We start from the raw sequence: 13883 nt of genomic DNA on the forward strand, positions 1-13883 counted from the left end.
GGGGGGTGATTTTTCACACCCCTGAGCCAGCAAGTTAGAGCGCTATAAAATGTAAGTGTAGCCAAGCCCAAAGCCTAAGAGCTCTACTGCATCCTTCCCTTTGCATCAGTACTGAGCACAATGCCGCTGCATGGCAAAAGGAGGTGCTGTGGCTTCTGGAGGTGCTGTCTTTCAAGTGAGACATAAAACTAAGGCACTGACCGTTTGTGGAATTTAGAGATTCTGGGTGCACTTTTTGTAAAAGTCAGGGTGCTAACCCTGTTGTCCAATTCCATTATGCCTCCCTACATTCCTGTTGCCATCTCACATTATGCCAAGCAGTGGAAATTGTTGTAATGTTGCTGAGTGCTGTTTATCAGCTGCTGTGTCCTACAGTGCTATAGGGTTTGGCGTTTTATTATTCTTCTGAAGGACTTGGGCAAGTGTTCCTCTTTAGGATGGCCAGCCCTTGTAGTACTAGCAGAAGCTAGCCTTTTCCCCACTCCCTTCTTCCCTCTCTCTCCAAAGCTCTGCTGCTACTCATAGGAGTTTGGAAGCATTTAACAGGTAACACACTGTTCCCCTCCCCTGCCATATCACAGGTAGATGGGAAAGGGTTTCCTGTCTCACACTTTCTAGAGCAGAAATTAGATTTTCTCATTCATAAGAGGCCCGTAGGATTGCTGCCTTCTCCTCCTTCCCTTTATTTCATCAGTCCCCATTCTGCCCTTCCTGTCCCCCAAGAATGTATATCATTAGGTTCAGACAATAAATTTAAAAAAAAATCACAAGGATTTCTGCCCCTGCTCTGTGAAGCTGTTATTCATTATGTCATTTTTATCTTCAGAAACAGCAGCATAGACGAAGAGATTGAGAATCCCTACTGGAGTGTCCGAGAACTGGTGCAGCAGTATGAGGGACAGCAGAGCGTGCCCTCAGAGTCTTGCTCCTCCAGGTAACAGACATGCCCACTGCAGAGATGTGTCCCCTCACAGCCTGGCAGAGTCTGTCTCCTGCTCACCCCACATCTGGCCTCCTTGCAGCACAGCCCCCTGCCTACCCTATAGATGTGCTCCCCTCACAGCCCAGTCTCTGACTAGTTTTAGGAATAAGGAAAATTTCATACACTGAGATTTCCCAGTTGAGCTGGAACATGAAACACCAGCTATCAGTGAGTGACATTTCATTGACTCCCTTGATCTTGCAGACTCTCCCACAGATAAGATTTGTCTCATCCATGAGACAGTGTGGCGAGGTGGTGTGAGCACAAGGCTAGGAGGTGGGAACTCCTGAACTGTAATTCTGGCTCAGTGAGAACAGAGGGAATAGGAGTAGGAAACATCAAACCAGACGGTTTGCTGGGAGATTGAGAGAAGCTGAGAGGATGAATCACAATGGTTCCTTCGGGGCTTGGAATCTATGACTCTATGAATGAGACCGAGGTTATCGCTACAATACAGTTTACATTGGAGTTACGATGCTTAGGGGTTTGAATAAGTCACCCCCCAAGCGATGTAAATTATGTCAACCTAAGCGCCGGCATAGATCGCGCTATGTCGGTGGGAGAGCTTCTCTGCCAACATAGCTACCCCTTCTCGCGGAGGATGGAGTAATTACGTTGACGGGAGAGCTTGCTCCCCTCGGCATAGAGTGTCTGCACAAGCAGTGCTACAACAGTGCAGCTGCGCTGCTGTAAGCTCTGTAGTGAAGCCATTGCTTGAGAGTAGTGGAGGAGCAGAATGATCCCAAGGCTGAAGAGAAGGGAACTCTGCTCCAGTAAATGACCAAGGAGCCATCCAGGCCTGTGAGGGAAGGAGGGGACACAGCAACCAGTGCAAGAGGAATGGAGATTCTACAAGCTGATACCATCTATTCCTGGGGGAATTCTGCACCACTGCGTGTGCACAGAATTCGTGTCCCCCACAGGTTTCTTTGCTTCCCTGCAGAAAAGTGACTTTCTGACAGGGAAGCAAAGGGAAGTTGCAAGAGCAGTCATGCACCCCTCCCTAGCAGCGCAGGTACATCGTTTCAGGCACCCGGAGCAGTCAACGGAGAGGTAAATCACCAGAGGGCTGGGGATGTCCCAGCCGGTGGCTCCTACCTTCTGCCAGGATCAGCTGCTAGTCCTGGCTGAGCTGGAGGCGGGAAAGGATGGGGTTTCCTCTTCCCCTGGAAGGAGTGGCAGGGGCTGTGTCAGACCCGCAGAAACCTCCCCCAGCTGCAGGAAGCTCAGCGTCCTCCCCTGTTTCCTGCCCCTATCACTCCTCAGCCATGGCAGGAGGGGTCACTGTATGAGGAGCTGCTCCCCTATCCGCCCAGTTCCCGTGCATCCAGACCTCCCATATCCAGACTCCCCCACCAAACCTAACCCCATACACCCAGAACCCCCCTCCATACCTGAACCCCATCCCACTGAACCTCAACCCCTACATCTGGAGCCCCCCTGCAACCAAACCCCCTGCCTCCAGACCCCCACCTCTGCACCCAAACAACCCCCCACTGAGCTCCCTGCACTAAACCCCCCACCCTGATGAGCCCCACCCTCCTGTGCCCCCCTGAGCTCCCACATCCAAACCCCCACCCCACTGACGCCCAACTAAGTGCACCCAGACCCACCTGAAGGCCCACTCCCCCAGCACTCAGACCCCCTGGCTGAGCCCCAACCACCTTCACCTGGAAGCCTCTAGGTCCTGCCTGGTTGAGCCTACCTACCCCACACCAGGTCCATCTGACATAGAGGGGCAGGGCCTCAGGGTATTTCTGGGGCAGGCCCAGCCCTTGTGCTGTGTCAGGGTTGAGTGCAGCCTCACCATTGAGTCCATGTCCCAGGTGAGGGGAGGGGCCGCAGGGTGATGTCCCACCTTCATGCAGCCAATGGCCTGTGCTCCCACTGCCCTGCTGGAGCCTCCGCATTTATTTATTGACAAATAAAACTTGCAGAATTTGCACAATTTTAAAATATTATGTGCAGAATTTTTTATTTTTGGCGCAGAATTTCCTCAGGAGTAATTTGTGTAAGAGACATGAAGGAGAAATGAGCTGAGACTTCCAAACCAAGCAGCCTGATGCCCTTCACCCAGACCTCAGGGCAGGGGAAGTGGGGATTTCAGCAGCAGGCTCAGTTTCAGGAATGTGTTATTTTGTGATTCAGACCCAGAGTCTCTGAAGTGTATGCCGCAGCTGTTCCCACTGCTGTTGTGCCCTCATCCATCACCTTTAACTGCTTTTAGCTTTATAGTTATTTCATTATCCAGCCATCCCCCAACTCCCATGGACCTTCATGTTCAATCAAGTTCAATGTTTAACTGATTTCTGAAAAGTCCCCTGTATTCTGCTGTAGAACATTAAAGTCAGCGTTTACCCCCATCTACACAGCAGGAGTTTTTGCCATTGAAAGTGGGACTTGGATCTTGAGAAATACACCCTCCCTGCTATACCTGCAGCTTTGGCTGGGGACTCGCTAGATATCACGAGCTAAGCAAAGTTGAGCTGAGGCAACACTTGACTGAGAGGTCTCTAAGGAAAGGGGTTTTGCAGGAAGTGGTATTGGTTAGAACTACAACATGTTTTACCTGGGGCTGAACACACGTGAAGGCTGAAGTGGGTGCCACTCACAGAAGTGAGCCTCAGCAGCAAGTGCTGGGAGAACACATCCCTTTGGTTCCTCACATGCTCCACTGACTCCCAGTTGCTCCAGAGCAGATGTCAAAGCCCTAGGCCTAGTCTATGGAGCCCTTAATAGAATGGGACCTGGCTGTGTCAGAGACCCACTCATCCGTAGGCCAGGACCTTCTATGGCAGCTACACTGCACAGAGACAAGGTAGCCAGTGAGGAGCTGGGGGCAGAACCTTGCCACTGGTAGGAGAGATCTGACCAAGCCTGGCTGTGTTTAAGTCAGTGTGTAGGGATATACATTTTGGAGAGAGCCTTTCCCCACTAACAAGGCTTGAAAGTAAAGAAATATCTCTTTGAACATGTAAATTTCCTCTTCTCCCCCTGAACTTGAGTCTCTGAATGGGGTGGAGGAGGGGACTGCAAGGAACTTGTTTAGCTCCCAGCTTCACAGCTGTCTGGCCCCAGTACAAGTCAGGGATGCACGCGGGCAGCCCTGACTTTCACCACTGATGTAAGGTGAGTCAGTGACCTTGTGCCAGTGGAGGATTGGGCATCATGGAGCTCCCCTCCATTACATCCCCTTCTTTTCTGTCCTGTGTATGCCCCGCCCTTGAACACATAGAACAAGTTCTGTTTCTGGCACTGCTGGAGGATATGCTTTATGTTGGGGTTTGGGGGATGGCTGACACATGAGGTGATGGATTTTCTTCTGCCGGATCTCCACCAGCAGAGAGTATCCCTGGTACAGGGAGATTTCTCCACTGGACTTCTCTGGCCACTTTAAGGCTTCTTTGCACCTCCATAGCACAAAGTGGCCTACCTGCCCCACACAAAGTGGCCTTAGCATGCCTGAAAATCCAGCCCCTTGGTACCCAGGTGAAGAGTGAGAGGAAACACAATGGTTCTGGACCTGTTTGCTTCTTCAGAATTTTGATGGTTAGATGCCCATGTGACATGTGCCGTATAAATATCTAATATAAATCAGTTTGGTATGGGATGGTTTTTCTCTGGTCAATACTGACTCACTTCCCCAGTGCGGTGGTAGAGGATACTGTGCTGCTGGAGGTGCTACTTATTAGATGAGAAATAAAACCATGGTCCTGACCACATGTGCTCGTTAAAGATTTCACAATATTTTTCACAAGAGTTGAAGATGCGGTAAATACATTCTCTCTGCAGTTTGAATTGGCAACAGTCTTTTTCACATCATGTCCTATTGTGTAGCATTGTTGTGCACTGCTAAATAGCTGTGGAATGCCCCACAGTGGCTGCATTTCCATGAGGAGTGAAGTAATACCAGTATGTGTACTTTGCAAAGTGCTTTGGGTTTTTTCACAGTTCACCAAGTGTAAGATGATATTTATTATTATTGCTGACAGAAAGTGATGTCACTGAGTAGCTTGTATATTATATAAAACCAGCAAATATTTTCCTGAACAATCTCTATGATCATAAGAGGGAATTTTACAGAACTGAAGATAAAACCATAAAATTAATTGTGCTGCTTTTGAACTAAAATCATTACTTTGTTAATAAAATGTTTGTTTGGAACTTTTGAAATTATGTTGAAGTAGAATAACAGGGGGTGCTGTGGATCAGTACTGAGGTGCATCAGCTGATCTACTTGGGGTCCCGTGGCTGGAATAGCAGGTGCTGCTCTGCATCAGGTTTGGGGTGCGACTGATCTGTTTGGAGGGGCCAGGGCTGGAATGGCAGAGGGTGCTGTGGCTCATGTTTGGGGTGCATTGGCTGATCTGGAATGGCAGGTGGTGCTGTGGATCAGGTTTGGGATGCATTGGCTGATCTTTTTCGAGGGAAAGAGCTGGAATGGCAGGGGTTGCTGTGGATCAGGTTTGGGGTGCATTGGCTGATCTTTTTCAGGGGAAAAGCTGGAATGGCAGGGGGTGCTGTGGACCAGGTTTGGGGTGCATTGGCTGATGGGGGGCAGGGCTGGAATGGTAGAGTGTATATCAGTTCAGCATTGAGTGGCATTGGCACAGTCTGTACCTCCGAAAGTAAGACTCTTCTCATTGGTTACTGTCTTTAATAATCACTTTTCTCTGGTTGAGTTAAAGATCTCTAAACTGCCCAGCACTCCTTTGGGTTCTGTTTTCTCCGTCTTGCTCCCTCCTTGCTGTGCAGTTGGATTAGTGACAGAGGGAGCCCAAAGATTTTACATGTTACCTGGTGTGTATATTTCCTAGAGTTCTACTAATCATGCACTACTGGGATGCAGACAGAGTTACTGACAGCTCCACAGGAAATGATCAGAGATTGTATCAAGCTGGAGCTAAAATGCTTTTTAATTGAAGCTGGGAATGTGCTCTGATGTGTAATTAGATTTCAGTCATAACGTCTTGAGAATGGAATATTCTTTGTCCATTACTGTGGATTTGTTCCCTGGCTTTGTACATTCAAAGACGTTGGACAGAGACTGTGCTATGTGCATCAGCATTGAGAAACAAGAGACAGGCTGAGAGGGAGTTAGGGGGCAGGGTTCTGTCAGTGTTGTCAAAGGATAAAACCACATAGCTTTTGAGGGCTGCAAAGGAGAGCAAACATGGAAATGCTATTGAGTTTTGCATGCAAGGGCCCCCTGGGGAACGGATCCAGGCTGAGGGCTGTTTTGTGTATCCTCCAGCAGTGCCAGAAATAGAACTTGTTCTATGTGTTCAAGAGGGGGGGAGCAGATTATGGCTATTGTAGAAAAGGGCATCTGATGCTGCTAGCCAAAGGCACAGCGATTGCAGACACAGAGGTTGGCTGTTTAATTGCAACAGTAACTGCCAAGTGAGGAACGATTTATTCCTATCAAGCCCCATCAGAAGTCGGGAGGATGTTGTTCCTGTGATAAGACACCGGGCAGAGGCTGGTGCCTTAGGAGAGAAAAATTGACAGTAGCCAAACTCTGTATGTTTCATTTAGAATTGCAGATCTATGAGAAAAGTGTTTTAGATAATAGGCATGGTGCAGACTTAGCTATGTGTGAACATTCAGTAGGAAGTTTCATGTTGGCCTGGTATTGTTGCGGGTTTATGAATCACCTCAAGAGATATTAGTATTCTGTTACTGAAGCTTGGGGCCCTACTGTGATGAGTCTTGACTCTTATGACCCATTTCTGCCTTTTCTGATTCTCTCAGGTCCTGCATCCCACCTGAGGCAGGGGGCAGGTCCCCTGTTCTGCTCCTTCACCCAGTAAGCTACCACCATGAGGGATTGTGTGTGTCCATGAAGGATTTTGCATTGCTTAATTTACATGAGGGTTTCCAGGAGCCATCACATATGCCCTAGAACCCAGTGGGGCTGTTTGGTTAAAAAAAAAAAAAAGGAGATGGAATAGAGAACCTGTCAAACTCATTAGCAATTAATCCCCACATTGAGGAGCCCACAACAAGGAGCAAGGGATGTACTTGTTACCCCTACCTCTTGGCCATCTTCCCATATACATCTTCCCCCTTGGCCCCTCCTCCCAATTCACCCTCCTGCTCCTTACGGTCACTTAAGATGATACCCTTCCTTACAACTCTGTGAATAGTCTTGTTAACTTCAGTAGGACTTCACATGGAGTAAGGTGCTACTCAGTGTGAATCTGCCATGTGGCCTATAGTCAGGATTCCATTTTGTTGAGAATAAGCTCTGCCTGCATTCATTCCCGAGCAAATTTGAGTATAGGCAGCATTGTCTAGAACATGGAGACTGGTTGTCAGGATTCCTGGGTTCTCTTTTGGGTCTGGAAGGGTATGTGGTCAACTAGTTAAATCAGGGGACTGAGCCTCATGAGATCAGAATTCTTTTTCTGCCTGTGACACTGACTCACTGTGTGACCTTGGGCAACTCATTTCCCCTCTTCATGTCCATTTCCCCATCTCTAAACAAGAGAATGATTCTGACTTGCCTCACAAGGGGTGTGTGGCTGAACTCATCCATGTTTGTAAAGCACTTTGAGATCCTCAGGGGAAGGTGTTAGAGACAGGCAGAACGTTATTGTTGTTATCAGTCTGTCTTCCTTGTACTCATTCTGACACTGAATGTCACCCCATCTCATCTTATTGCTCTGTGACATGCTGCATATTTATACCCTGGGGCTCTTCATTGTCAGTCTCTTTAGTTTTAAAATAAATTATTTTGAAAAATGTGAGCAATCTCAGAAGAAGCAAGGAGAAGCCTGTATCCCTGACTGCAGGTGACATCTCCTGGGATGTGGTGGCACCAGTCTCCAGGATGGAAACGCCAGAGGAAAATAAGATGCTCGCTTTCTCTTCCCTATTTGGAGAAGGGACTAAGCCAGTTGGAGCATGGGATCCCCAGAGTTGCCTGGCAAGAGCAAACCACATTTCTTATTAGTGAACTGACTATATTTTTGTAATCACAACATTACCCCCTCCCATCCCATTGCACAGTTCCAGTGCAGTGTCCCAGCCTAATATTGGCACATTTCTGGATTTCATAGAATCATAAACTTTAAGGTCATAAGGGACCATTATGATCATCTAGTCTGACCTCCTGCACAATGCAGGCCACGGAATCTCACCCACCAACTCCAGTAACAAACCCCTAACTTATGCCTGAGCTATTGAAGTCCTCAAATTGTGGTTTAAAGACTTCAAGGTGCAGAGAATCCTCCAGCAAGTGACGCATGCCCCACGCTGCAGAGGAAGGCGAAAACCGCCCAGGGCCTCTGCCAATCTGCCCTGGGGAAAAATTCCTTCTCAACCCCAAATATGGCAATCAGCTAAACCCTGAGAATGTGGGCAAGACTCACCAGCCAGACACCCAGGAAAGAATTCTCTGTAGTAACTCAGATCCCACCCCATCTAACATCCTATCACAGGCCATTGGGCATATCTACCGCTAGTAGTCGAAGATCAATTCATTGCCAAAATTAGGCTATCCCATCATATCATCTACTCCATAAACTTATCAAGCTTTGTCTTGAAGCCAGATATGTCATTTGCCCCCACTGCTTCCCTTGGGAAGGCTATTCCAGAACTTCACTCCTCTGATGGTTAGAAACCTTCGTCTAATTTCAAGTCTAAACTTCCTGGTGGCCAGTTAATATCCATTTGTTCTTGTGTCCACATTGGTACTGAGCTTAAATAATTCCTCCCCCTCTCCGGTATTTATCCCTCTGATATATTTATAGAGAGCAATCCTATCTCCCCTCAACCTTCTTGTAGTTAGGCTAAACAAGCCAAGCTCCTTGAGTCTCCTTTCATAAGACAAGTTTTCCATTCCTCGGATCATCCTAGTAGCCCTTCTCTGTACCTGTTCCAGTTTGAATTCATCCTTCTTAAACATGGGAGACCAGAACTGCACACAATATTCCAGATGAGGTCTCACTGGTGCCTTGTATAACAGTCCTAACACCTCCTTATCTCTACTGGAAATACCTTGCCTGATGCATCCCAAGACCGCATTAGCTTTTTTGACGGCCATATCACATTGGCGGCTCATAGTCATCCCCTGATCGACCAGTACTCCGAGATCCTTCTCCTCCTCTGTTACTTCCAAGTAATGCATTCCCAGTTTATAACAGAAATTCTTGTTATTAATCCCTAAATGCATGACCTTGCGCTTTTCACTATTAAATTTCATCCTATTACTATTACTCCAGTTTACAAGGTCATCCAGATCTTCCTGTATGATATCCTGGTCCTTCTCTGTATTGGCAATACCTCCCAGCTTTGTGTCATCGCAAACTTTATTAGCACATTTATTTCCTATGGGGCACACACATGTTCTTGATATCAGAATTTCCAGGAAGGAATGTTCTGATAAGAAGAGACAACAGAAATTATTCATGGGAAACTTGCCAAAATCCTTCCCTTCCCTTTCCCTCCCCTCTCCTTCCCTCCCACCAACCTTCCCTCCCCCACCCTGAGCTAGACATCTTCTCAGAGAATAGACTCTGCCTTGCACAGTGTGACAGCCAGAGGGAGAGGGAGCTGGAGATAACGAGGAAGGAAGCTACTCATAGGACTGGGAAACGCTGCACACTGCTTAGAGGCTGGTGGAGCAAAGAACCTACTCCTAACAGAGCACTTTTCCCTCACTGAATCCTGGGTCTCTGTAGCAGGAGCTGTATAGCTGAAGTAGGCACAATGGGATGAGAAACGCAACTTGCAATCCAGACCGAGATTCTCGTGATGAAAACAACCAGGGCATATGGTGGACCAAAATGCAGCAGCAGAATCAAAACCTGGACTGCAGAATACTCTGACTCTGTAATCAAATCTGTGTCTGTGTGGGCTGCTGATTTATCACTAAACATCTCCTTGCAAAGACCCTGAACCTTTTTGCTGTGAGTCTCTCGGCTCACGCGAGGGAGTCCGACCGGCAAATATTTCTTCGTTAGTTTGACAGGAATTGGCATCCCCGGCACCGAATTCCAAGCCTGTGAATGGACAAGGCATGTCTGCAGCCAGGACCTGCGGATTCCTGAGGCTCCACGGGAAACCGACTCTGTGAGGCGAAAGGTTAAAGTGGGATCATGGGAGGGAAGCAGGTCAAATGGTGAGCGATTGTTGTCATTGTCATTTGGAACAGCAGGGTCGGGGTGTTTATTAAAATCTCCAGGGAATTCAGGCTTGTTACTGAAACTGTTTCCCTAAGCCCTGATTGCGTGCAAGACCCCAAAGCATTGACAATCCAGGAATTCAACTAGGCAAGGATTTTAGCTAAGAAACCAAGCAATGCTAGAAGGAATAATGCAGAGTGTTTTCCTGTGACATAAATCCTGCCTCAATTGATTTAATTTCCCAGCACTCATTTCTGCGTGCTTCAGTGATGAATAGTTATGTATCCTTTTAAATAAGAAATCAAATTTGAATGTGTCTTTGGATATCTCTCACTCGAATAATTTTGGGAATTGATATGAAAAACCATGGGAATTTGGCCAGCTTTAACCAGTTGGCAGAATGATAAATAGGGGTGACTTTTGGCCTGTGCTGCTGCTTCAGGAGCAATCCGCGCGCATGTAAATGTGTTCCTGCCCAAATGGCCATGTTTCTCTCATGTGCAGGGAAACTGCCTGGAGATGGAGCTGTGTCTGTAAGAAAACCTAAAGGATTCTATTTAAATCCTGTTGTAGATGTGGTGTGAAATATCTGATCCTGTCTCAGTTGCGTTAACCCCCAAATCTATCACAAAACATTCACTTTGGGCAGGGGATCTAGTTCTGAAAAGAGCAGATTGGGGAGAAATGTTACTTTCCTGTGCTGTGTCCTGCTCACTGCCGCATGGCCCACACGTCCCATATCCTGCACCTCCCTAGAGCACCCTCTGCCACATGTGCCTTTTCCCTTCTGGTCCTCTAGATTGATCTTTCCCCTGTATGCCTAGGTAGCCTTCTTCACGTGCACCAAATGTTGATTTTGTTTTCCTGGCCTGCTTCCTAATGGTGTTACTGCTTGTGGGGGGACAAACCACAAATACACCTCTCAATGATCATATAGGGCTGATGGCTCCCCAGGGCTCTGAGGTGAACATGCGCAGAGGGAACATTAGTGTCCGCACCTTAAAGGAAGGCAAATCCCATGCAATATTCCTGGGCGGGTTAGGTCAGTCAGTCTGTCTCTATGATTTTCTGAGTATCTGCACTGATTTAAAGTTTGATCATTTGTCTTTAATAATTGATTATTTCCTCAGAACACAAACAACCCATTGCTGGGCCCCTGGGCAATGATTTCAGTTTTAAACACCATCTGTTAGGGAGCGCTGCATTGGGATTCACTTTCTTTAAGGTAAATCTTTGGGCACACCCAACAACCTTTAGCAAATCTGCACACTGTGGGTATGTCTATACTGCAAAGAAAAACCTGCACTGCCTAGTCTCAGAGCCTGGGTCAATTGGTTCGGGCTTGCAGGGCTTAGGCTGTGGGGCTAAAAATAGCACTGGACCCTGGACTCTGAAACCTGGTGCGGGTCTTGGAGTCCAGGCTCCAGCCCGAGCGGGAATGTCTACACTGCAATTTTTAGCCCTGCAGCTGAACCCCGTGAGCCTGAGTCAATTAATCTGGGCTCTGAGGGTACAGCTCCACTGTGATAAAAGACCATAGCACAGAGCCATGGTTGGCCCAGGTCAGCTGACTCAGGTTCACGGGGCTTGGGCTGCAGAGCTATAAAATTACAGTGTAGATATTGGTGCTTAGGCTGGAACCCTGGCTCTGGGAACCCAGGTGTGGGGAGGGTCCCAGAGCATGGGCTCCAGCCCGACCCTGACTGTCTACACTGCAGTTTTATAACCCTGCAGCCCAAATGCCACAAGCTTGAGTCAGCCGACTTGGGCCAGCTGCAGGTCTTTTATTGCAGTGTGGCTATACCCGAGACTCTGGGCTGTGGGTGTTCCTTTGCAGTGTAGACATACACTGTATGAGCAACAGGGTCTGAGCAAACACCGCTGCTGCTTTTTGTATCTAGTCCAGAATGGTTACACTCTCTTCTCTTAGTGATTCACACTCATTTGTTCTTTTACTGCAGTGGAAGCTGACTTAGTTGAATCATTTAAAACTAGATTAGTCAAAGACCTGGAAAATAGACTAGGAACAATCTCTTGTGGGTGGCTCCTGGGAGTGGACTAGATGGGAGCTGCTAACAGGTTATTTCCTCTCTAATTTCTAAAATTCTCTGATTTTATTAGAGAGATGTGTATGTTCCTGAGCTGGGGGACCTATATCAGAAGTGCTGGGAAGATTGGGAAGGCAAGCTATAGAAGTGCATTTTATTTCTCTAAATCTATTCTGTTACTTTCATCGTGTTTTCTTTTTATTCTCTCTGGCTTTTGTGTCTGTCTTGAGGAGAATGAAACATTAACTCCTCCTTGCACTTGCAAAGATTAGTTCCTGGAGACTTTGGGGGCACATTAAATGGATCACTGAGCTTTGGATGCCTTTGCTGTTGTCCCGGTGATGGATTTGGGAAGAATGTCTGAAAGAGCTTGAGAGTCTGCACCTCACAACCAGCTGAGATTGTTGTAGAAATACATAGCTGCTTTCAAGAAGCTTTCTTATTTAAAGCAAGATCATGTGTTGGTGTCTCTGTGTTCCTGAGGGCTCCTTAGCATGGGAGTTCTAGGTTAGTTCCCCATACTGTAATTGTCCCTTTAAATACAGGTGAGAAACCAAGAGAGCTGGGATACTGTGAATGACTTTTGGTAGCAGTTTGCAACTGTAGGCTAAGCCTTGCAATACATTATGTTGTAAGCAGAACTGCAGTCTGAAGGATAGTCTAGAATTAGCTCCTTGACTTTGGGATCTGTGTTAATCCTGTGGTGGTTGTCTCTCCTATTTACATCTTCTCAAGCTACAGGAAAAGTGAAAAGACTAATTACTGCTGCAGCACTTCAGTCAGCTACTGGCCTGAAAAGTTACAGGCACTGTCTGGCCTGCTAATGAATTCATTGGCATGTGGGCAGCGCTCAGTGTAGCCAGACTTCTTGCATATTCGCTTTTTATTTTAGACAGACATGAAGCTGCTCTTTTCCCCCTGCTGTGTTTGCAGTTCACACTGGAAATAATTATATCTCCTCTTCTCCTCTGCAGTCTCACATCACCCAGTCCCATACACAGCACAAAGAGCGAGTCCATTGCAACCCAGTCGGAGGAGAAAGCAGGCTTTGTGATCATCCGAGCTGAAGAAACAGAAACCAAAACAGGTAGAGCACAGATGATGTATTTCATCTTTCCCACTACGAGGACTTCCCACGTGAGAGCTATGGCAGAGACTTGCTGGATGGATTCCCAGAGACCATATGAGTGTAGAATTTTGTGAGCTGGTACATCAGTTCGTACAAAATTAAATCCCCAAACTCACTGTTTAGTAGTGCTAAGGTTGTGCCATTGTTTGGCAAAGTCCAGGAGACTCACTAGCATGCTTTGAAAATGAAAAGCCTTGGAGAATGGATGGAGTTCAGTGTCATTTATTAGTTACAGTATAGGGTGGAAGCTTTGTCCTTACTTCAAGCTGTTGTGAAGGAAAGTCCAGTCCCACAGAAAGATTTAATCTGTTTGAACTTTGAGGCTGGAGCTGAGCCTGTGTAGTGGGGTTCTGCATTTATGCTACAGGTGCACAAAACCACCTGACTCACTTGCAGTGGCACTTTGCAGGGCTGGGGATTATTGCCTGGTTTTACTGGTACATCATGGACTTTTTACTAGGACGCCCCCCCCCGACGCCCCTCCCACCGGTGACCCTGATTTTTGTTTCATTTCAAGTGAGCAAAAGGAATTAGCCAAAATGTCGTTCTGCTGGGTTAGTTCCTGTTTAAAATCTATTAACAGTCCACAGAGT

The 13883-nt window shown here is 47.2% G+C and overlaps 1 protein-coding gene across 4 annotated transcripts in view; it reads left to right on the plus strand.

Annotated features, from left to right (window-relative positions):
- The window catches only part of DIXDC1 (DIX domain containing 1), a 65410-nt gene that overhangs the window by 30056 nt on the left and 21471 nt on the right, over positions 1-13883 (plus strand). For 2 of the 4 annotated variants that reach the window (XM_074936512.1, XM_074936511.1), the window contains exons 5-6: positions 827-934; positions 13136-13248. In XM_074936512.1, coding sequence (XP_074792613.1) covers positions 827-934; positions 13136-13248 — 221 coding nt within the window. Of the gene's footprint in view, positions 1-826; positions 939-9952; positions 10110-13135; positions 13249-13883 lie in introns of those variants that run through there. The other 2 variants (XM_074936513.1, XM_074936514.1) reach the window with 2 other exon arrangements.

This window comes from Natator depressus, chromosome 22, assembly GCF_965152275.1.
Source record: "Natator depressus isolate rNatDep1 chromosome 22, rNatDep2.hap1, whole genome shotgun sequence".
In the NCBI taxonomy this organism is placed as follows: domain Eukaryota; kingdom Metazoa; phylum Chordata; order Testudines; family Cheloniidae; genus Natator; species Natator depressus.